The sequence below is a fragment of the Bufo bufo genome, chromosome 1 (genome assembly GCF_905171765.1).
Source record: "Bufo bufo chromosome 1, aBufBuf1.1, whole genome shotgun sequence".
NCBI lineage: Eukaryota > Metazoa > Chordata > Amphibia > Anura > Bufonidae > Bufo > Bufo bufo.
The window spans coordinates 605,571,233-605,595,786 of NC_053389.1; the positions used below are offsets into that span (position 1 = coordinate 605,571,233).

Sequence of the window (24,554 nt, forward strand, 5' to 3'; positions counted from 1 at the left end):
GTGCAGAAATCCATATCATTCCAAAGGGTTCACATACTTTTTCTTGCAACTGTATATATTATAAATAGAGATGAGAAAATTTCAGGTTATGAAATTCGTTCACTCTTTGTTTACTGGTTACCACGGAAAATAACACAATTCTATGATGGAATGCATAACAAAATGCCTTTAGAATAGAAGTCTTTGGGCTGCAAAAAGGATCTGTCCCGTTTCCGTTATGCAGGGGAGTCCTGTCTAAAGGCATACAGTTATGCATTCCATCATAGAATTGCGTTATAGTCCGTGGTAACGGAATCCATAACGCAATTCACCTTTTACCAGTAAATTAATTGTGAACTAATTTCAAAATATGAAATTCGCTCATCTCTAATTAGAAATGCAATAGACCAGAACTCCAGATCTGAAAGTATTTATTCAAAAAAGTAGCAATATAAAGAGGTTTTTGCATCAGTATCAAGCATCAACCATACATCTCTATTTTTTCGGTGGAACTGATACCTAGAGTTTTATTTGAGTAAAGAGGACACTTGTGTTACATTAATGTCTTTATTATTCACATTTTTGTTGTAGAACTTATATAGTAACACATATTTATGCACTGTACAAAACTATATGCATCATAAACTTAGTGGTTGCTTTTTAGTCATTTACTATCCAGAAAATTGTTATAGTAAATGCAGAGTCAGTGTCATCACTTTCAGTGCTCTCTATAAAATATCAGTTTTTGTCCCGCAAGCCCACCAGGGTAATACATGTGGTGATTTTATCTACACTACAGGGAAATGAAAAAAGATCACATGGGAAACTTAATGAGATTGAGCTGAGATTGACAAAGTATAAACTTTTAGTGGTGCTTGGCCAATGATCACACAACTAAGGTGGTGCACCCTTAATTTTGGGTTCTGCAGCAGGGTATATGCTGAGGCAGGGTCATATTAATATCGAGTGGCATCTCCCCTTGCTGCAATACAGGCTGCCACTCTGGGATGGTAATGGTCACAGAGATACTGCATATCCTCCTGTGTTATGTCATTCCAAACTCTTTCAACTTGGATCTATAGCTCAGTCAAGGTGATTTTTGGCTGCTGTGCATTGGAGATCCATTGCCCCTTCAGTCCCAGACATTCTCAATGGGAGAGAGATCTGGTGATGGAGTTGGCCAGGGAGCTGCTGGATAACCTGAAAAGCATGTTGCGTAGTGTTTGCAGTCTGTGCCCGAGCAATATCTTGCTGGAACACCACATCTCCTAACTAAGTAAACAAAAAGGCAGTAGAACTGATTTTTACTATGTCCTGGACAAAGGCTGGTCAATGTTCCTCTATGAATACCTGATGGTAATGACCATGGTAGCTAATGGTGCTCCATACCATGACACCTGGTGTTGGTCCTGTGTGTCTCTGCACTATGCATGATGGTAGCAGGTGCTATCTAGCCCTCCCATCAATGTCAAACAATAGTGTTTAGTGATGACAGCAGGTTCTGGCTTGGTACTTATGATGGCTGCATCAGCATTTGCAGGGGAATTGTAGAGTGCCGTCTGCCATCATGCATAGTGTGGAAACACAGGGGTATAATCAAGCACTAACCAGAATGCTGAAGGCCCATCCCCCTTCATGTCAGAGTAGCCACTAGAAGATTGCATAGACAAGGGCAGGTACTCCTTAGAGCACAGCTGAGAGCAGCCTCTGAAAGGGGGAAGGAGTCAATGTGACTCCATAGAAAAAAGCAGAAACTCTGTATAGGGATGGAGTCATTTGGCTGGGCCTCCCAACCCAATGGGCCCCATAGCAACCACATGGTCTGCCTCCAATGTTGGTACGCCACTGAGCATCTGTATGACCCATATCGTGCCAGAGTGGCAGCCTGTATCACAGCAAGGGGAGATGCCACCGAATATTAATGTGACCCTGCCTCAACGTATACCCTGCTGCAGAACCCTAATTAACCGCCTGGGTTGTATAATTATTGACCAAGCACCAGTGTCAGTTTATACTTTGACCATCTCAGCTCAATCAAATTAAGTTTTCCAGGTGTTCTTTCTTAATTTTCTGCTAGTATAAATATAGTAGGACAATGCCAGGAACACTATGACCATAACAATTACAGCTCTTTGTTGCATTTTATTGTATTTATGGTACATCCAGTGAAACAGCCCCCACTTTCACTGCATAGAGGAATCATTACTGCAGTAATAGGGGGGAGATTTGTCATAAGGAGAAGATTACATTGTATAATTATACCAAATTTATCAAACTTTGCACATTGTCTAATAAATTTGGTCAATCTTTAAAAATAACACTTTTGTTTAGATATTTTACTCCAGTTTTTACACCCATACGGGAAGGAAATTGCAACATTTTTTGCTATTTAACATATGATAAATCAGACATTCACCTCCTTGCCTAGCTAACCATGGCAAATTCCCCACCCCTTTTTGAAAAGTGACAAGATTAGTATAAAGTCACAAGAAGTTGTCAGAGAAAACAAGCGTGTAGGGCTTTATAAACTTCCCCATGTTTCCACTCCAGAGCTAGAAAATGATGGCTGCAATGTCTTCATTTCTAGAACCAACTTTTTCAGCAGCAGTCTCTCTTTGTCAGTCTCTCTGCCTCTGACTGTCTCCAGCGACCACTCCCTTCTCCTACTCCCTCCCCTCTCCATAGATTTCTGTGTAATCTGATCTTCCAATGGCAGGCAACCTATCATCACTGTAGATGAATCTGAGCAGTGAATTAAGAGTTATTGAAGAGGAGGGTGGAGCAGGAGGAGGATACATCTCCTGAGGAGGAGAAATCATTGTCTGATAATGTATATTACAAAGTTTACATAGTTTACAGTTCCTTTAGCATCAATAAAAAGCATGCACAAATCCAGCAAACAGGTACAATGCAGCAAGGCCGTGGCATCACATGTGAGGAAGGCTTAGCTATTTTACAGTTATTAGATTCTAGGCAAGATCCTTTTCTTCTGTGTCCATGCAGCAACCTCTTATTTATGCACATTTACTGTGTGCACAATTAAAGGCATCTAACTTAAAGAATATTCTTCATGTTTTTAAGGGGGTTTTCTTGCCTCTTCATTTTTTACATTGCTTTGTAATGCACTTAGTAGTGGCTATGCGGGTCTTGCAGCTTTGTCCCATTCACTTGAGTACCAAGAGTCGTACCTGCACTAATCTGATACTAGGATTCAAAGGATATAGCATCAATACAGTAGCCCTAGAAAACCCATTTAATACTTCTTTAGTCACGTAACACCAATGGTGGCAAAAACAGTCCAACAGTGCCCAGGATGCAAACCATTACAAATACCCAGAGGAAGAAGCGATCAATTACCATGGCAACATATTTCCAGTCATTTTGGATCTGAAGATAAGAAGAAAATTATGATCAGTATTACTTTTTTACAATGCACACTTGTTTAATATACATTTTTGGCCAACTATATTGTGTATATTGTGTTGTTATCCCAAGCAATTTGAATGACCAGGCCTGAAAGGGTCTTAATTAGAGATGAGCGAATTTCATGTTATGAAATTCGTTCACGCTTCGTTTGGTGGTAAAAGCAGAATTGCGTTATGGATTCCATTACCACAGAGCATAACGCAATTCTATGATTCGTTATGCAGGCCATAGACTTCTATTATGACCAAATGAATAACGGAATGCCTCTAAAGGCATTCCGTTATGCATTCCGTCATAGAATTACGTTATGGTCCGTGGTAACAGAATCCATAATGCAATTCTGCTTTTACCAACAAACGAAGCGTGAACGAATTTAAAAATAAGAAATTCGCTCATCTCTAGTCTTAATGAACAGAAACATTTTTTGTTTTTTTGCCTCTGTGCATTACTACTGTAACGTTTTTAGTTTTTCCTGTCTGAGGTATCAGCTGTTTGAAGAGGCCGCTGCACTCCATAAGTGCCACAGCCTCTACCTGCACAGTGATGTCACGTTCATTGGTCACATGGCTTAGATGCAGCTCATTCCTATTCAAATGAATGCAGCTGAGATGCAATAGCAAGCACAGCTGCTATCCAGGGGATGATGCTGTTCTTGGTAAGCTGCTACGAGGCCATGGTGCTCAAATAGCTTATCAGCAGGGGTGCTGAGTGTCAGACCCCCACCAGTGAGATACTGATGACCTATCCTGAGGAGTTGAGCGGACACCTGGATGTTCGGGTTCGGCAGGTTCGGCCGAACTTGAAAAAAAAGTTCGGGTTCGGGACCCGAACTTGACCCGAACTTGACCCCGAACCCGAACTCCATTGAAGTCAATGGGGACCCGAACTTTTGGCCACTAAAATGGCTCTAAAATAGTCCTGGAAAGGGCTAGAGGGCTGCAAAAGGCATAAAAATGTGCTTAAGAGCATGGCAATTGTTCTGCAAACAAATGTGGATAGGGAAATGACTTAAAATAACATAAAATACAGAAAAAAAAAATTAAAATCTGGATCTAGGAGTAGGAGGTTGAGGTTGACGTGGCGGTGTAGGTGGAAGCGGCGGTGAAGGAGGAATAGGTAGCCAACACTGATTTGTGTTATTTTTAATTTTTAATTTGGGGTATCCCCAAAAATATTGGGACATATCACAAAATAAAACTAAGAATGTGCACTTGAGTACAAGAATGGATGGTTAAGGCTGGTATAAATGTTTATTCTGCACAAGGTACGGACAAGTCCTGTGGGATCCATGCCTGGTTTATTTTAATAAACGTAAGCTTGTCCACATTGGCTGTGGCCTGTGATAATGCTCTCTGCCGTGCTAAACACACGTTCACACTATACACTGGCTGCAGGGCAGGTCAGCACCTCCAAGGCTGACAAAGCTTTTTCACATTTTGGCCATGGTAACCCTGCCTTCTCAGGTGCTGGCGGTGCCCCAGCTGCGTTGGCGACCTCTTCCTCCTCCTCTGCCTTCGCCTTGTGCTTCCACTGTGCCCCCGCTGTCAGGTGGGAATGCCATCAGCAGCGTGCGCTTGTAGTCGCGCATCTTCCGATCAGTAACAGATGTTTTCACTAAATTTAGTTCCTTGTCAGCAATGCAGAGCAGGGGTTCATTCACGGCAAAAGGGGGTTCATGTCACCCAGCAATAGAACAGAGGATTTTGAGAGAACGAGGCCCCTGTCACCCAGGCACAGCAGTGGTTCATTCACGGCAAAAGTGGGTTCTTGTCACCCAGCAACAGAACAGAGGATTTTGAGAGATTTAGGCCCATGTAAACCAGGCACAGCAGTGGTTCAGTCACGGCAAAAGGGGGTTCATGTCACCCAGCAATAGAACAGACGATTTTGAGAGATTTAGGCCCCTGTCACCCAGGCACAGCAGGGGTTCATTCACGGCAAAAGGGGGTTCATGTCACCCAGCAATAGAACAGATGATTTTGAGAGATTTAGGCCCCTGTCACCCAGGCACAGCAGGGGTTCATTCACGGCAAAAGGGGGTTCATGTCACCCAGCAATAGAACAGACGATTTTGAGAGATTTAGGCCCCTGTCACCCAGGCACAGCAGGGGTTCATTCACGGCAAAAGGGAGTTCATGTCACCCAGCAATAGAACAGACGATTTTGAGAGATTTAGGCCATGCTAACCCTGCCTCCTGAGGTGCTGGCGCTGACACAGCTGAATTGGCGACCTCTTACTCCTCCCCTGCCTTCGCCTTGTGCTTCCACTTGTCCCCCGGCGTCAGTCAGGAATGCTCTCAGAAGCGCGTCTACCAGCGTGCGCCTGTTGTCGCGCATCTTCCGATCACGCTCCAGTGAGGGAATTAAGGATGGCACATTGTCTTTGTAACGGGGATCCAGCAGGGTAGCCACCCAGTAGTCAGCACACGTTAAAATGTGGGCAACTCTGCTGTCATTGCGCAGGCACTGCAGCATGTAGTCGCTCATGTGTGCCAGGCTGCCCAGAGGTAAGGACAAGCTGTCCTCTGTGGGAGGCGTATCGTCTGCGTCCTCCGTATCCTCCCAGCCACACATCAGTGATGGGCCCGAGCTAAGTTGGATGCCACCCCGCTGTGAACATGCTTCATCCCCATCCTCCTCCTCCTCCTCATCCTCCTCGTCCTCCAGTAGTGGGCCCTGGCTGGCCGGCCAAATTTGTACCTGGCCTCTGCTGTTGCAAAAATCCTCTTTCTGAGCCACTTCTAAATGACTGGCCTGAAAGTGTTAGAGATGACCCCTCTTCCTCCTCCTCGTCCTGGGCCACATCCTCTTCCATCATCGCCCTAAGTGTTTTCTCAAGGAGACATAGAAGTGGTATTGTAACGCTGATAACGGCGTCATCACCACTGGCCATGTTGGTGGAGTACTCGAAACAGCGCAACAGGGCACACAGGTCTCGCATGGAGGCCCAGTCATTAGTGGTGAAGTGGTGCTGTTCCGCAGTGTGACTCACCTGTGTGTGCTGCAGCTGAAACTCCACTATGGCCTGCTGCTGCTCGCACAGTCTGTCCAGCATGTGCAAGGTGGAGTTCCCCCTGGTGGGCACGTCGCATATGAGGCGGTGAGCGGGAAGGCCGAAGTTACGCTGTAGAGCAGACAGCCGAACGGCGGCAGGATGAGAACGCCGGAAGCGCGCACAGACATCCCGCATTTTACGCAGCAGCTCTGACATGTCGGGGTAGTTGTGAATGAATTTCTGCACCACCAAATTCAGTACATGCGCCAGGCAAGGGATGTGCGTCAAACCGGCTAGTCCCAGAGCTGCAACGAGATTTCGCCCATTATCGCACACCACTAGGCCGGGCTTGAGGCTCACTGGCAGCAACCACTCGTCGGTCTGTTGTTCTATACCCCGCCACAACTCCTGCGCGGTGTGGGGCCTGTCCCCCAAACACATCAGTTTCAGAACGGCCTGCTGACGTTTACCCCTGGCTGTGCTGAAGTTGGTGGTGAAGGTCTGTCGCTGACCGGATGAGGAGGTGGTAGAAGAGGAGGAGGAAGCCGAGTAGGAAGAGGAGGCAACAGGAGGCAAAGAATGATGCCCTGCGATCCTTGGTGGCGGAAGGACGTGCGCCAAACAGCTCTCCGCCTGGGGACCAGCCGCCACTACATTTACCCAGTGTGCAGTTAGGGAGATATAGCGTCCCTGGCCGTGCTTACTGGTCCATGTATCTGTGGTTAGGTGGACCTTGCCACAGATGGCGTTGCCCAGTGCACACTTGATTTTAACCGATACTTGGTTGTGCAGGGAGGGCACGGCTCTCCTGGAGAAGTAGTGGCGGCTGGGAATGACTCACTGTGGGACAGCAAGCGACATGAGCTGTTTGAAGCTGTCCGTCTCCACCAGCCTGAATGACAGCATTTCAAAGGCCAGTAATTTAGAAATGCTGGCATTCAGGGCCAGGGATCGAGGGTGGCTAGGTGGTAATTTACGCTTTCTCTCAAAGGTTTGTGAGATGGAGAGCTGAACGCTTCCATGTGACATGGTGAAGATGCTTAATGACGGAGGTGGTGTTGTTGGTGGCACATCCTCTGTTCACTGGGCAGCAGGTGCCAACCTTCCTCCAGAGGCGGAGGAAGAGGCCGAGGCAGCAGCAGAAGAGGGAGCAGGAGGCGCCTGAGCCCTTTCTTGGTTTTGAAGGTGCTTACTCCACTGCAGCCCATGTCTCGCATGTAGATGCCTGGTCATGCAGGTTGTGCTAAGGTTCAGAACGTTAATGCCTCGCTTCAGGCTCTGATGGCACAGCGCGCAAACCACTCGGGTCTTGTCGTCAGCACATTGTGTGAAGAAGTGCCATGCCAGGGAACTCCTTGAAGCTGCCTTTGGTGTGCTCGGTCCCTGTTGACGGTGGCCAGTAGCAGGCGAACTGTTTTGGCGACGGCTGCTCTGCTTTTGCACCCTGCTCCCGCTTTTGCTACGCTGTTGGCTCGGTCTTACCACTGCCTCTTCCTCCGAACTCTGAAAGTCAGTGGCACGACCTTCATTCCATGTGGGGTCTAGGACCTCATCGTCCCCTGCATCGTTTTCCACCCAGTCTTCCTCCCTGACCTCCTTTTCGGTCTGCACACTGCAGAAAGACGCAGCAGTTGGCACCTGTGTTTCGTCATCATCAGAGACGTGCTGAGGTGGTATTCCCATGTGCTCATCAGGAAACATAAGTGGTTGTGCGTCAGTGCATTCTATGTCTTCCACCCCTGGGGAAGGGCTAGGTGGATGCCCTTGGAAAACCCTGCCAGCAGAGTCTTCAAACAGCATAAGAGACTGCTGCATGACTTGAGGCTCAGACAGGTTCCCCGATATGCACGGGGGTGATGTGACAGACTGATAGGCATGGGTTTCAGGCGCCACCTGTGTGCTTTCTGCAGAAGACTGGGTGGGAGATAATGTGAACGTGCTGGATCCACTGTCGGCCACCCAATTGATTAGCGCCTGTACTTGCTCAGGCCTTACCATCCTTAGAACGGCATTAGGCCCGACCAAATATCCCTGTAGATTCTGGCGGCTACTGGGACCTGAGGTAGTAGGTCAGTAGGACGTGTAGCTGTGGCAGAAAGGCCATTTCCTCTCTCTGCACCAGAGGCTCCACCAACACCACGACCATGACCGCGTCCCTTATGAGATGTTTGCCTCTTAGTTAGCGTTCACAAAGCAAAGTAAAAAGTGGTTAAGTATGTTAAAAATAATTAAGCGCCAATATAAACCCTGATGTAGGGTATTGCACTCTATATATTTTTTTTAAACTCTATATGACAGCGATATTTGTGGCCTAAATGTGACAGTCACCTATGCACATGTAATCACAGATGTGCAGTATATGAAAAAAAGTGTTTTTTTAACAACAGTATCCTAATAGCCTTATTTGTGGCCTAAATGTGACAGTCACCTATGCACGTGTAATCACAGATGTGCACTATATCAGAGGGTTTTTTCACCACAGTATCCTAAAAGCCTTATTTGTGGCCTAAATGTGACAGTCACCTATGCACGTGTAATCACAGATGTGCAGTATATGAAAAAAAGTTTTTTTTTTAACAACAGTAACCTAATAGCCGTATTTGTGGCCTAAATGTGACAGTCTCCTATGCACGTGTAATCACAGATGTGCAGTATATGAAAAAAAGGTTTTTTTCACCACAGTATCCTAAAAGCCTTATTTGTGGCCTAAACTTGACAGTCACCTATGCACGTGTAATCACAGATGTGCAGTATATGAAAAAAAGTTTTTTTTTAACAACAGTAACCTAATAGCCGTATTTGTGGCCTAAATGTGACAGTCTCCTATGCACATGTAATCACAGATGTGCAGTATATGAAAAAAAGGTTTTTTTCACCACAGTATCCTAAAAGCCTTATTTGTGGCCTAAATGTGACAGTCACCTATGCACGTGTAATCACAGATGTGCAGTATATGAAAAAAAGTTTTTTTTTAACAACAGTAACCTAATAGCCGTATTTGTGGCCTAAATGTGAAAGTCTCCTATGCACGTGTAATCACAGATGTGCAGTATATGAAAAAAAGGTTTTTTTTAACAACAGTAACCTAATAGCAGTATTTGTGGCCTAAATGTGACAGTCCCTTATGCACTTGTAATCCCAGATGTGCAGTATATCAGAGGGATTTTTCACCACAGTATCCTAAAAGCCTTATTTGTGGCTTAAATGTGACAGTCACCTATGCAAGTGTAATCACAGATGTGCAATATATGAAAAAAAGGTTTTTTTAAGCACAGTAAGCAAAACGCTGTATTTCTGGACTAGCAGACATGCAGATAGATAGTGCTGGTGCACTATCGTTGCATAAAATGGCTGCCGATTATGTATTGATATTGACAAACTGAAGTAAAAAAAAAAGCAGTTTCAGCAGTAGTTGGCTCAGTGCAGGCTTAAAAAAATTGTGCACTGCACCCACAAAACACATTTGATGTAGATCGCTGAGTAAAAAGGCAATTCTTGATAATATTTCTCCCTGATCTCTCCCTGACAGCAGCTGCAGCCTCTCCCTACACTAATCCGAGCAGAGTGACGGGCGGCGCTATGTGACTCCAGCTTAAATAGAGGCTGGGTCACATGCTGCAGTTGGCCAATCACAGCCATGCCAATAGTAGGCATGGCTGTGATGGCCTTTTGGGGCAAGTAGTATGACGCTTATTGATTGGCTGCTATGCAGCCTTTCAAAAAGCGCCAAGAAAGCGCCGAACACCGAACCCTGAACCCAAACTTTTACGTAAATGTTCGGGTTCGGGTCCGGGTGCGGAAAAACCTAAAGTTTGGTACGAACCCGAACTTTACAGTTCGGGTTCACTCAACTCTAGTCATTAGCATTGAACACGGGGGGAAAACCTCTTTAAGGCCTCTTGCACACGAACGTATTTTCTTTCCGTGCCGTTCGTTTTTTTTTTGCCGGAACGTATATGGAACCATTCATTTCAAAGGGTCCGCAAAAAAAATGCAAGGTACTCCGTGTGCATTCCATTTCCGTATGTCCGTATTTCTGTTCTGAAAAAAATAGAACATGTTCCTATTATTGTCCGCATTACGGACAAGGATAGTACTGTTCTATTAGGGGCCAGCTGTTCCGTTCCGTAAAATACGGAATGCACACAGACCTCATCCGTATTTTTTGCGGATTCGTTTTTTGCAGACGGCAAAATACATACGGTCGTGTACAAGAGGTCTAACTCTGCAAAGTCTTTCTGAACATCCTTGCATAGTTAGCAGTTGCACGAAGATCATACAGCTGCAGGAGTGGGAGATCTCTGACAGCCAGGCTCCTTATGAAGAAGAGATTTTTTTTTTTTACCATCCTACCTTCTCTATTGCTGTGTAAACCACGCTCAGTAAGTGCGGTGTTTACAGATGAAAAGTGGTAATGTCACTTTCTGCTCCAATCATGTAATCACTGGGGGCCAGGTAGCTGCATGAGTTGCTGGGTCTTAGCAGACCCAGATCAGTTATGCAGTAGGGCTCAGCAGCCTTGTTACAACCACAGAGGGCTGTATCAACCCTGTAAATGGGGCTAATGTGTCAGGCCCAGTTACAGGAGAAATCAGCAATAAGAAAAAAAATAATGTTAAAATGCCATATGGAGGCATAAAGTGTGACATAAAAATATTATAGAGAACTGGTTAAAGAGTTACAATTATAGAGTGTTTGGAAACTAGAGCAGCCTTTTTGTGCAGGTTGGTGTATATAGGGAAGTGGATCATTACAGGACAGGTGTATTAAAATGTCATTTTGTATCATGTCCAGCTGTCTTATTGCATATAACATAAAGAGATCACATAACTGATTCTCAAGAGCTTTTAAATTGCATCATTTCCCATCATATAAGATTAATGCATGTGTGAATGCATTTTAAAATGGATAAAATACAGAAGATATTGTTTCCCAGGTTTTCCATTGATTTTTCTCTGTGGGTTACATCTGTGAACCCTGGTCTGTGAACCCTGGTCTTCAAACCCTTCCATGCACATGGTGATTCTAGTAGGTGAGCAGTGAGCTGGTAATATGTTTAATGTCACTTTCACTAGTAGGGTTGTTGGACTTGGTCTTTACAGTTGCCCACTGTAATAGCAATGCAGTGACTGAATCTTTAGTTTTTTTATTTTATTCATTAACTCTGCATTTACACTCATCAACTGAGCAGATATTTATCAGAAAGGAACCGTTCAGAGGATGTAAGAGCTCATTTACAGTACATTTGGTGATCACCTTCCTTGTATGAGGATGAGCAATCACTACTGCCAGCCCTCATCCTCCTACAGATTCATTTTTTTGGAAGAAGATCACTTTTTACACAGCACAATATGCTGTCCCGAAATGATGACTTAGATGTCCTCATGAAAGATTATATCAACCCTCTGATGAATGAGCATTTTCCTCGTTCATTGGGTGATCTGCGGCACCTTTACATGGGCAGATTATCGGGAACAAGTGTTGGTACTAACATTTGTTCCCGATAATCGGCCCAACAGTTACCCCATGTAAATCTGCCTAAACTTCACCAATTGGGCTTGGATAGAGAAATGGTTCAGATATGCACTGGAAGAGCTATAGTTCTGTCCTTGTATATCTAGAGGCAGAGTTCCATGGGCCAATTGTTGTGTAGATTATCAGGACAGAACCTTAGTATGAACACTCGTTCCTGATAATTGGTCTTTATAAAGGTGCCACAGATCACCCAATAAAGTAGCAAAATGCTTGTTTATCGGGTGAAATCATCATTTATTAGAGCACCTAAATTATCATTTCTGGGCAGCAGATCGTGGTGTGTAGCCATCACTTGTCCTCATACAGTGAAGGTTATCGCTGCATGTAAACGCACCTTTTTACTTCCCAGACCAGCAGGCAGTTATTGGGACAGAACAGTTCCTTCCCGATAATTGCCTGCTCAGTTGATGCGTGTAAATGCTCTTTTATTCACAAGGCAGGCCTACCTATGTGTCAAGGTGTAGTCTGTTTCTATAAGTATGCAAATCTGTAGAGTCAGGATACATTGTGTATATATGAAAACAACTCTCTTACCTCTTTGGCTTCATTTTGTATCCTCATGTTCTCTGCAATAAAATGTACATTTTCAATGGCATCTTTTATCTCTGATGATAATATTGAATTTGAAAGAGGATTGTCGACTGATTCCAGGCTGGAGCCACGGGTAAGGTTGCATGCAATTTCGGATGTATATAATCTTTTCATTTGTCCACAAGGACAAGAGTTGTCCTGGCAGAAGAACTGGTCATGACAGCTTCTAATCTCAGAACTGCTGATGCTACTTATGTTGAAGCTATCACCAATGAAATTAGATTTTACTGCAGTTACATCTTCTTTCGATGGTCTGGTCATGAACATTATTTTTGGCAGTTTCTCCAGAAAGATTTTCTTTACCCATTGGGGCATTGTGTGCGTTTTAGGAGTTCTGTAGTGCACATTCAGCACAAATACAGTTATAACAATAGAAAGCGTTACAAATATCATTGTAAAAAGTAAATATTCACCGATCAGGGGAATCACCAAGGAGGTTGAAGGAATAATTTCAGTAATAACCAAAAGAAATACAGTTAGTGATAAAAGGACAGACATGCACAACTGGACCTTTTCCCCACAATCTGAAGGTAAGTAGAAAACCAAGATCGTTAAGCAGGAAATGAGGAGACAAGGGGTGATGATGTAAATGGTGTAGAACAATGGTAGACGCCTGATGTATAAAGAATAGGTAATATCCTGGTAGATTTCTGTACAGCAGTTGTATTTTATCTCATGCTTGTATCCAGAGGCACTGATAATCACCCACTCACCGCTCTCCCAGAATTCTTTCAGGTTCATCTCCGTGCCAATCATAACCAGATCAATATTTGCTTTATCATATGTCCAGGTGCCAAACTTCATGGTACAGTTCTGATAGTCAAATGGAAAGAATGTTACATCTATCCAGCAGGAGCTCTTGAATATAGCTGGTGGGATCCACATTATTTCTCCTGTGTGTTTTAATATTGCCTTTGTTTTATCATCCACCTGAAAGATTCCATCTGCACTGAAACCATAAAACGTTTCAATCAATGGACATAAGTTACATATATATATACTATCGATGTTGGATTCTGTATAATGTGCCATAGTGTAGTATTAGCTAAGATGTCGCTATTCCTTGTACTCACGTGGCTTTGTAATAGACATTTCACATTGTGAATGCACAGCACTCTACTTCTGTGAATCATGGATATCTTAGTTACCCATATACAACTCTTTGGTTCCTGAAAGCTGAACCATTGCACGTAGGCAAATAAAAAAAATCCATGATTCCCCAGGTTGATTTAATTGATTTATTAGATAAAGGGGTCCCTGGATCTAAATCTGGTTCTTTAAAGGGGTGGCGCAGTCTCTTTAATGGGACAAGCAGCTGTAACTGTACCACCTCTATAGTCTAGACATTGTGCAAGAAAATATTGAAGAGGACTCGGCGCTCACACAAGCGATATGACCCCCTACAAACAGCTGATGTTATGGGGATCTGTGGATGATGCACAGTTATGGAGGCATCTGTGGATGACACACTGTTATGGGAATATCTGTGGATGACGCACTGTTATGGGGTTATATGTGGATGACCCTGTTATGGGGGAGATCTGTGGATGACACATATATAGCATCTTATGTCTTTAAAGTCTGGCTTTGGTGTCTGAAGAAGAGATGCAATTTTTTGTCGAAAACCATAAAAAATATACTTTTTTAGTTCCCACTCATAGAACTGGATTATAAAGTACTGTCTTAATTGCAATTCCCTGGCATAATGCAATCTGATTAGGCTAATGGCGTGACCAGATTATATGTTAGTCAATGCGATATGAGATAAAACACATATTTGTATTCCCTTTTTAATATAGTATATATCAATTTACAGAATAAATGTTGCTGAGAATGAATAATATGTATCCCCTTCTGTTAGTGCTGTTATTCCCCAGTTCATTGATTCATAGCCAGTGTGCCAAAACATTACTATGAATCACAAAGTCAATCTGGATAATAAGAGAAAAAATATTACATTGGTTGAGTTATTGTAACAAAGAATACACGTGAAACATATATTAATATATTTAAACTATGGGGGTCATTTATCAAACTGGTGTAAAGTAGAACTGGATAAGTAGCAACCAATCAGATTCCTCCTTTCATTTTCCAAAGGAGCTGTGAAAAATGAAAGGTGGAATCTGATTGATTGGGTCTTATGGGCAACTAAGCCAGTCGTACTTTACACCAGTTTGATAAATAACCCCATATACAGTTAGGTCCATATATATTTGGACACTGACACAAATTTTGATTTTATTACCTGTTTACTAAAACATATTCAAGTTATAATTATATAATGGACATAGACATAAAGTCTAGACTTTTAGCTTTTATTTGAGGGTATCCACATTAAAATTGGATGAAGGGCTTAGGAGTTTCAGCTTCTTTACATGTGGCATCCTGTTTTTAAAGGGACCAAAAGTAATTGGACAATTGACTCAAAGGTTGTTTCATGGGCAGGTGTGGGCAATTCTTTCTTTATTTCATTCTTAGTTAAGCACAGAAAAAGCCTGGAGTTGATTTGAGGTGTCGTGCTTGCATTTTGAAGATTTTGCTGAGAAGCAAACATGCGGTCAAAGGAGCTCTCCACGCAGGTGAAACACTATTAGGAGTGGCAAAATCTACAGTATGGTACATCCTGAGAAAGAAAGAAAGCACTGGTGACCTCAACAATGCAAAAAGACCTGGACGTCCACGGAAGACAACAGTGGTGGATGAACGCAGAATAATTACCATGGGGAAGAGAAATCCCTTCACAACAGCCAACCAAGTGAACAACACTCTCCAGGATATAGGCGTATCAATACCCAAATCTACCATAAAGAGAAGACTGAATGAAAGTAAATGCAGAGGGTTTACTGCACGGTGCAAGCCACTCATAAGCCTCAAGCATAAGAAGGCTAGATTGGACTTTGCTAAAAAAAAAACTACTTAAAAATCCAGCACACTTCTGGAAGAACATTCTTTGGACAGATGAAACCAAGATCAACCTCTACCAGAATGATGGAAAGAGAAAAGTATGGTGAAGGCATGGTACAGCTCATGATCAAACACGGCGGAGGCAGTGTGATGGCTTGGGCATGCATGGCTGCCAGTGGCACTGGGTCCCTAGTGTTTATTGATGATGTGACACAGGGCAGAAGCAGCCAGATGAATTCTGGGGTTTTCAGAGACATACTGTGTACTCAAATCCAGCCAAATCCAGCCAAACTGATTGGTCGGCGTTTTATAATACAGATGGACAATGACCCAAAACATAAAGCCAAAGCAACCCAGGAGTTTATTAAAGCAAAGAAGTGGAATATTCTTGAATAGTCAAGTCAGTCACCTGATCTGAACCCAATAGAGCATGCATTTCACTTGTTAAAGACTAAACTTCAGACAGAAAGGCCAAGAAACAAACAGCAACTGAAAACCGCTGCAGTAAAGGCCTGGCAGAGCATTAAAAAGGAGGAAACACAGCGTCTGGTGATGTCCATGAGTTCAAGACTTCAGGCAGTCATTGCCAACAAAGGGGTTTCAACCAAGTATTAGAAATTAACATTTTATTTACAATCATTTAATTTGTCCAATTACTTTTGAGCCCCTGAAATGAAGGGATTGAGTTTTAAAAATGCTTTAGTTCCTCACAATTTTATGCAATCATTTTGTTCAAATCACTGAATTAAAGCTGAAAGTCTGAACTTCAACTGCATCTGAATAGTTTTGTTCAAAATCCATTATGGTAATGTACAGAACAAAAATTAGAAAAATGTTGTCTCTGTCCCAATATATATGGACCTAATTGTATGTGTAATTTTTGGCATTTACTAACGTTAGTTCAAGAAGACACTGTCATGACCTGTCACTAAATTGCCAGAGGTAGGACATTGTAGTGCAGTTTGGGGTGGGGTAGCTTTCTAATAGGACATCATTCAGATGACTATAACATATGTTGCACTAATTGATGACATATGCACTTTATGAGCTTTGATTCCTAGCGTAGATAGGCACTACATAAATATTGTATTACATCTTTACAGCTATCAAGGAATACATTTCCCATCTTTTCTTCATTACTGTGCATGATCTGGTTTTCAATAAATAAATCTAATTGAAACCACTCAAGTATAATGTATAAGGATGGAGAGTAATTACTTGTTATAGAGAGCTATGTCTGGTTTCCAGAGCCGTGCAGAAGGAACTCGAATAAATTCAATTTCTCCGTACTGTTTTGGATCCCATTTCAGCTTGTAATCGTTCCATATCTGTAAAAAAAAATATGAAAAACTGTTAAGCCATTTGGTTGAAAAAAAGGGAATTTACTTCATTTCCTGTGGATAAGCGTTCTATTAGATTAGGGGTTCATTTATAACTTTGGAATACGGTTTTGTGGTGTCGAAAAAATTGGGATTGGATCCAGTCGTGTGAAAGCAGGGAAGCCTTTTTCTATAGGCAGAACTAAAGGTAGGCAGGAGAGGCAGCCACCTAGCGCCCATACTTTGCTACAGCCATGGCTGGCACTTCTATGGGGGTGTAAGATCCTCACCTGTCTCGCACTCCGGTGTGACCAAAAAGGGTCCTCGTGGAGCTGCGGGACAGGTTACGCGTGTCTCCATTGATACACCAGATCCGACCCCTTTGCGAACCGACGCGGGGATGCGTTCGCATGTGCGCCGGAGGGAAAGACTGCATGGCTTTCAGGGACAGCTTGGCCGGGCTAGTGGCAATACGCTGCGGCCGAGCCTGTCTCTGGTGCCTGTTGCGGATTCCATTCCGGTGTCCATGTCGACGCGCTCACGCACTCTCGCAGAGCCTATCGTGCATCCCCATTTACGTTCGAAAACGGGTTCGCAAGGGGATACGTGGTCGCGTGTACGCGCTTCTTATGCGCTTCTCCGACAAGCGAAGGGAATAGCACCTGGCTGCAAGTTCAAAGCAGATTAGGGTGCCGGCATTGGTCTAATTGACTAATGACCGACCAAAGCCTTGTACACAGGTGTAGGGCAGAATCATGACCTATGGGGAGTGGACACTTGGTGCCCTGGGATTTGTTAGCAGGCACATAAAAGGTGGCCTCCCAGGTCGGTCAGTGCCCACTGTTATCCTTCCTTATCCAGGTGCAGGTCAGTACTGCTAGCTACTGACTGAAGATTGCTGGGACTCCGTCCGTTCCAATAGGACCCAGGACGCGGGACTTTCCGTGATGCATCCGTTTACCTGGCAAGTTGCAGAGACTTATGCACAGATCTGGACTACTCCTGGCTTTCCTTCATTTTTTCTTTGCCTGATGTTTGCCCAGTGAAGTTTACCTGGACTTTGTTTATTTTGTTAATAAATCCCTTTGACTTCACCCTCACTGGTCTGTTTCATTGGTGCCTTGCATTACAGGGGGTATTGTAGCTGCACTGGCAGAGCTGACACTCTTATTATGGGGTACTCAGGTTCGCACTATGGGCTCACTATGAATTTGTCAGGTTTGCCTTGGCCACCAGAGTTAATTGTTTGCAAATTAAGATTTCTATGTTCCAGGCCATTAGTACAAAAAGACAGCTGTCGATCCCAGCAGAAAGATCACGAAAGTGTGTCCTTGCAATCTCCCTGATATCCAGATGATGGGAAATATGTTGCTACGATGAGAAACACTATAGCCCAGAGTTACTAATGCACAATTTGGGTACAGTTTGGCACAACTAGGGTTTCTACACATTTTTCGACTTGCTCAAAAATGGGGCAATGCTTATCCAAAAGTACTTATGACAAAAGGAGGGGGGGGGGAATGCGCATTGTTAACAAAATTGAACCCCAATTCTGGTTTAAAATTTTGTCTGAAAGTAAGCCAACCAATGATTGATATAGAATTAGAGTAAAGTGTCTGTCCCTGCACCACATTCAGCATCCGGCCTGAGCCCCTGTGATAAATCTGGTGCAGGTCTAGACAGCCTGTCTAAGGTTACACCATCTATAGGATTAGTAAATCTGGGCCTGTGTGTTCCTATTATTCCACTCAGTGTCAATGACATCTAGCCACTGGTTGGAAATGTCCTGTAGTGATCGCTGTTAATTCATGATACTGGCTATAATTGTAGCCACCAAAAACTAGTTCATCCAGAATTTTGCATAAAAGCACCTATATTATTATTTTTTCGTCAAAGATTGTGATTGGGCTATATATAAATAAGTAATCAGTATAGGAATGTATGGCTTCCCAATATTCACTTCTATCAATGTTATAAAATGGATCCTTCACATATTTGAAAACTAATTAGGGGTAAATGAAACGCGCTTTGGATCCAAGATCCAAAGTCAATTTGTTTCCCAACTTCGTTTTAATGCTGTATGGAGACAGATCTCCATACAGCATTAAACGAAGTTGGGGAACGAATCAACTTCGGATCTTGAATCCGGAACGCAATTCGCTCACCCTTTAAAAATAATTATCACAAGTCAGATGGTTGTACAATATTGTAGTATAAATTGAGCCCTTGGCTTGTGACATGCAAAAAGGTATTTCTGTTCATGACTTTCTCCTGTAGAGGGAGCCCTAGCACTGGATAGAATCAGAGGTCTCGGGCAAGCTTTCTGTTTTCATAAATTGGCTTCACATTACAGAAATGGAAGATGCTAAAAGATCATTTTCTTTTATTAAATATAAAGATTCGGATACATGTATTTTGAATTGCATTTGACATTATTCAGGAATAAAAATATTTCTGATATGCGCTCCCATTTTATGAGCTCTTCAAATTTACTATACTGTTTTGGAAAGACATAATGTATCAATAAGTGTATTTATGGAAATATAAATGCTACAACTGGACATTCTATTATTATGTAAGACAGTAGGAGCATGTTAATGTAAAAATATTATCAAATGCAAGTCGTTTATATGCTCAGTAAGCAGTTACTTTATAGCTTTAGCTTTAGGCTTGGTTTATATCTGCGGCGGAGGTTCTAGGAAAAAAAAGGACAAAATATCACTGCGCCCATACTGAAAACCCAACAGTTCCCATTATTGTCATGAAATCCATCAGGTGCCATTGATGTCCGGCATAAGCCAGATCCAGTGCTTCCGTTTTCTGAATAGAAAAAAAGAATTTCTTCGCTGATTTGATTCTAGCGTTAAGCAGAAACATTATTTTGCGTTTTGGAGAAAACAAAGACAGTACTTGAGAAATGTGAACAAACAATGTTGTCTGGTAGCCAAAAGAGATGTCTATGGACAGAGAGGCCTCATAGATATGGTAAAACCATGTGCAAACAGCCTGTCTGGCAGCACATAGAAACCACCCTCCTCCATATATTCCATAGCCACATTAACCATGTGTGCCTCCATATGGTGCCGGCCCCCCATTCTCCCCTAGAAGCAAAATTTATCAAAGTGGCCCAGATGGAATAACACATCAGGCCAATCTCACTATGCAGTTTCCTTTTTCTTTTGCCACTTTATGTTTTACATCAATATTTTAAGCCCAAAAAAACTTGTTTGACTCATTTTACAATTCCTCTTAGTCTTACCCATTTTTTCTAGACATTTTTCAAAATTGTTGAAGAACATGCAAAAAGTGACTAAAAAACTCAAGAGGTCTTCCAGACTTTTACACCACAATTCCTGTCAAAATTCTGAAACATGTTGCTTAGTAAATGATCTCTTTAGTTGTTAAATTGGATCTCATTCTGATCTTATTTTTCAGTAGCTCAGCCATAACACATCCCAAGAGTGCTTGTTGTGGTCTGCAACCACCAATAATGGTAGTCAAATGGTACACTGCAAAATGTGAGTTAACATCAGCAATGTGTTGAAATCTAAAGTGTATGTGGGATACTCCATTATGTAGTAATCTTTGTTATAGATACTTACATGTTTCAGCCAAAGGTTGGTTTCCATAATCTGATTAACTTCATCCTACAAATATGCACACAGAAAGCCAGTTACCAATGGTCCAGTAAGAATATCTATATACATCCTACAATTTTTATTAAAATTATACAATTCAGAAATCACTTTTACATGGGTCTTGTCAGACCCCACTGTGTTGTAAAATATGCATTATGGCATGGTTACATACAGAGATGAGCAAAATTTCATACAGCCCAATCAGTTGACCAATTCAATTAGAGTCCGAATTGATCCTACCCCAATTCAAAGTGCTCTAATTGGCCTAAAAATTTGTGTATGACACTCTAAGGTCTCCTAAAACTCATAGGATTTTTTTTTTGTCTCTAGTCTCTCACTTGTTGGAAAAATCTTTGCATTAGTTTCATTTTTTCTCTCTCTCTCTGTCTCTCCAAAATTCGCCCAAAACAAACATTTGGATTTTGATCCACCTAAAATTTTTACAAAATGTGAGTTAAATCAGATTTGTTTAGAATCGATTTGCTCATCTCTAGTTACATGTCAGTGGTTAGTGCCTCTTAATTTGCTTATTCCCAGGGCACTGCTTTCTTACATGACTGCAAGCAAAGCAGTTCCTTTCCTGACCTTTCTTTAGAGAAAACAGGATTCTGCTTGATTTTTTATGCCTTATAACGCACATAAATCATTAGAGGAATCTGCTCACAGATTCTGCTGTCAGGAGGAAACCAACACTCATGGGGAATATTCCCAGGGCAATTTGATTTGGCTACAGTTCCAGATTTCCAACTAAACAGAACATCTATAAATGTCAACGTCTAATATATTATTGGTTAGATTAACGCAATATTCTGCGCAGCCACATTTTGTTCTCTTGATGCTATTAGGCCACAACTGTAATACATTTCTAACTAACCCGAGCCTCGCTGTTAACAGTAGTAAAAATTCTGTACAAAGCTGCAAATTGCGCTAGGAGTAAGAAAGTAAGAACTGCTGTTTGTATGCTGGTTGATTTATTTTGTAAGGTGGCCATAAACATGACCATAATTAAAGTGTTAAATATAGTATATTGCCAAGGCATCTATGGGGGCATGCAAAGGTTTTAAATAAAACCTTTTTTTTACCTAATTTATTGAACTTTCCTTAAAATTATTCTCAGTTACTAATTCTTATTGGGGTCTACTGATACATAGCAGATATGTGTATAGTTATCCCTTGAAAGGGAGTCTGTCACCTCCAAAAAATGGTTTCAAAGTAAGCATACCGCCATGCACCGTTAGGTGCCCTGACATATAAGCATACCTATTTTTGTGAGAAGTGCTTCTTTTTATTTTTATACAAATAATGTTTTTGGCGCACAGTGGGTGAGGCCGCTCCATTCTGTGCACCTGGCTTCTCCGTGCATCATCAGTACCGGCTTTGAAATCTCAGGGGGAAATGCTGGGCGGCATTATGGTCAGAGTGATGGTGCACCAAATAAAGTGGCCCCACCTGTGTTTTCCAAAAACCGCAGCTGCATAAAAATAAAATGCATTTCTCAGGATTAGAGAACCGAATTTTCACAAGAAAGGTATGTTTCACTTACCCTAAACAGCGGTATGTTTGAATTTTGGAGGTAAGAGCCTTCCTTTAAAAGGATTCTGTCACCTCGTTTTAGCCTATAGAGCTGCGGACATGCACGGCTAGATCGCCGCTAGCATGTCCGCAATATACTTGTCCCATAGCGCTGTACTAACCGTTCTGGAGCCCAGCCACGCCCCCCTGTGAAGGAGCCCAGCACCGCCTGCGTCCTCCGAATCTCCTCCTTTCTTCACAGTTAGATTGCCGTAATCTCGCAATGCACGAGCTCACGCATGCTCAGTGCCGGTATAGTGTTCCTTCCCTGTGCTGGCATCAGCCTCAGGGAAGGAACTGCACATCGCGAGATTACGGCAATCTAACTCTAAACAAGGAGGAGATTCGGAGGACGCAGGCGGTGCTGGGCTCCTTCACAGGGGGGCGTGGCTGGACTCCAAGGAGGTTAGTACAGCCCCTTGGGCTCCTTACCAGGGTCATTTACATATCTATAAAATCATTTTTTACACACAATAAAAGGACACAGCCCTATAGGACCGGTATATTGCGGACATGCTAGAGACGATCTAGCCGTGCATGTCCGCATCTCTAAGCTAAAACGAGGTGACAGAATCTCTTTAAGTAAAAATGTGATTGCTGATCAGTGAACATAATGTGTGCCAGTGCAGAGGCACCTGGTAGTTGCCTGGCAATCAAAGAAATGTGTTTCTTTGCCTTTTTTATGAATCCACATAGTAGGTTGTTCAATGGGACAAAATAAAGGTGAAGTCCACTCAAATCCTGTTATTTTGTAGGTTTTCACACTTTAATGGTCCCTCAGCCTGCCTGTAAAGCTTTAGTCTTCTGAAGTACTGAATTGCTTAGAAATCTCAGATACCTGCTAATTATCTCTTCAGTAATTATCTATGATATATAATGATATATGTGTGATCATCATTTGTATTATGGTCAAGGCAATGGTTAAATCTTTTAACAGCAGATGTGTTATGCATTTCGTTCTTCTATAAAGTATACAGCAGCACAACGATATAAAAAGGGAAAAATGGGAAATAATTCAACGACAATAGATTATAAATGAGCAACAGTCAATACCATCACAAGTCTTACCACTTTAACAAGCTGTGACAACGACACTTCAAACTGTACAGTTACAGGATCAGACACATTCTCCACTGGTCGGATGTATGGATTGTAGCTTTCAAATAAGGTTTTATAGAGTTTGTGTTCTGCATTGAAGCAAAAGCACTCTAGAAGTGAAATATTGGACATCATTATTAAGAGTACATACTAAACCTCACATTTGATATATTGTTTAATGTATATATAATGCAGCTTTCGCAGATTCAATTTTGTAATTTAAATGACATTACAATATTAAAAGGGTTTTCCAGTCTTTAGATATTGAGGACACTTTGTCAGGATAGATCATAAATATCAGATTGGTAAAGACCTGACACTTGGCATCCCCACTTTCCAGCTAATTTCGGCATCCATAAAATGGATGGAGCCAGAACCAGCAGGTTTAGTCCAGTGTTAAGTGGCCATGCCAGGTTATGGCATCTCTGTTCTCAAACGCTGCAGTAAGTCGGAAATGGACGTCCACGTGAACAATTGTAAGTTATGAACAATCTTTCATGTGGCCATTCACTCCCAACAACTGCCCAATGTACTGTATTTGTTTGTTTCACCTAAAAACCATAACCATAGTTGGCGGTCGTGGTAAAAGTAATTGCAGCTTGTAGACAAGTGATTGGCTCTTGTAACAATGATCCTTCCCACCAGTCTTTAAGGAAACCCTTCCTCGCCTCTTGAACGGAAGAAGCAATGCCACAGCTAAAACCCACCAAGCATTTACCCACACATATATGCACAGGACACACATGAAGGACACACCTTCATCTATAAAAAGGCTATAAAGAGGAACAGACATTGAGGTGAAAAACATCAGGGATCGCAAGGCTCAGTATGGACATATAAGCAGATGGGGGGTTCCTTCCAACCACTGTCTTAAATCTATGCAATCAATGTTTTGATGGAAATGACAATTATTAAAATCATTGGTTATTTGTTGGTGTAAAAAATAGGTCTCCTCCGGGGAACCATGCCTCTTCTCTCTCAAGGCTCTTGCTTCATGTTACCTGGTTGGTAGGAAGTATAGTCCTGTTACGCCTCAGTTACATCCTGCTAACAAATAACTTATTATTAACAAGATGCACAGCTCATTGCTTAGAAGGTCCCTGTACTTTCAAAAAAACTATTGATATGTCATACTGACATATCATAGGTTTTGATCAGTGGGAGTGCTGAAACCCCCACTGATCGCTAAAAGGAGCAGAAACAAGCGCTCACATAGAGCAGGCGGGCCAGAGGGCTGAAAGAGGTGTGTTTTTCTGGGCACATCGCTGAGGGGCCTGGGCACTTGCGGCAGTAACGCCGCCCCTGGGCACTTGCAGAAGCTCATGTCAATATTGTATATCCAGTATTCTATACTGTATGATAGGCTTATTCATTTCCCTAAAACCTAGGTTATATATTTATACTGATGTGGTTATGTAGTTTAGAATTCAATATTTTTTTTTACATTAGTGAAAAGGCAATGCTGATACTTTGCCAAGAAGAGTTTGGCAAGGGTAC

At 42.4% G+C, this 24,554-nt stretch overlaps 1 protein-coding gene across 1 annotated transcript; it reads right to left on the reverse strand.

The window, feature by feature from the left end:
• Window positions 1–3,243: 3,243 nt before the first annotated feature.
• LOC120985581 (neuronal acetylcholine receptor subunit alpha-3-like) lies at window positions 3,244–23,156 on the reverse strand. The gene is made up of 5 exons (XM_040413597.1): window positions 23,028–23,156; window positions 20,352–20,396; window positions 16,649–16,758; window positions 12,470–13,475; window positions 3,244–3,366 (listed from the first exon to the last, which is right to left on the reverse strand). Exons 2-5 carry the CDS (start codon window positions 20,376–20,378, stop codon window positions 3,244–3,246), a joined length of 1,266 nt encoding a protein of 421 aa, XP_040269531.1. The 5' UTR covers window positions 20,379–20,396; window positions 23,028–23,156.
• Between the last annotated feature and the right edge of the window lie 1,398 nt (window positions 23,157–24,554).

Bases quoted from the DNA above. Each gene is read 5' to 3' on its own strand.
- LOC120985581 (XM_040413597.1), bottom strand. From the start codon at position 20,378: ATGGAAACCAACCTTTGGCTGAAACAT. The intron at 13,476-16,648 runs GTAATTACTCTC...TTATGGTTTCAG, and splicing joins GACATAGCTCTCTATAACAA to TGCAGATGGAATCTTTCAGG. The intron at 3,367-12,469 runs GTAAGAGAGTTG...TCTTATCTTCAG, and splicing joins TACAAAATGAAGCCAAAGAG to ATCCAAAATGACTGGAAATA.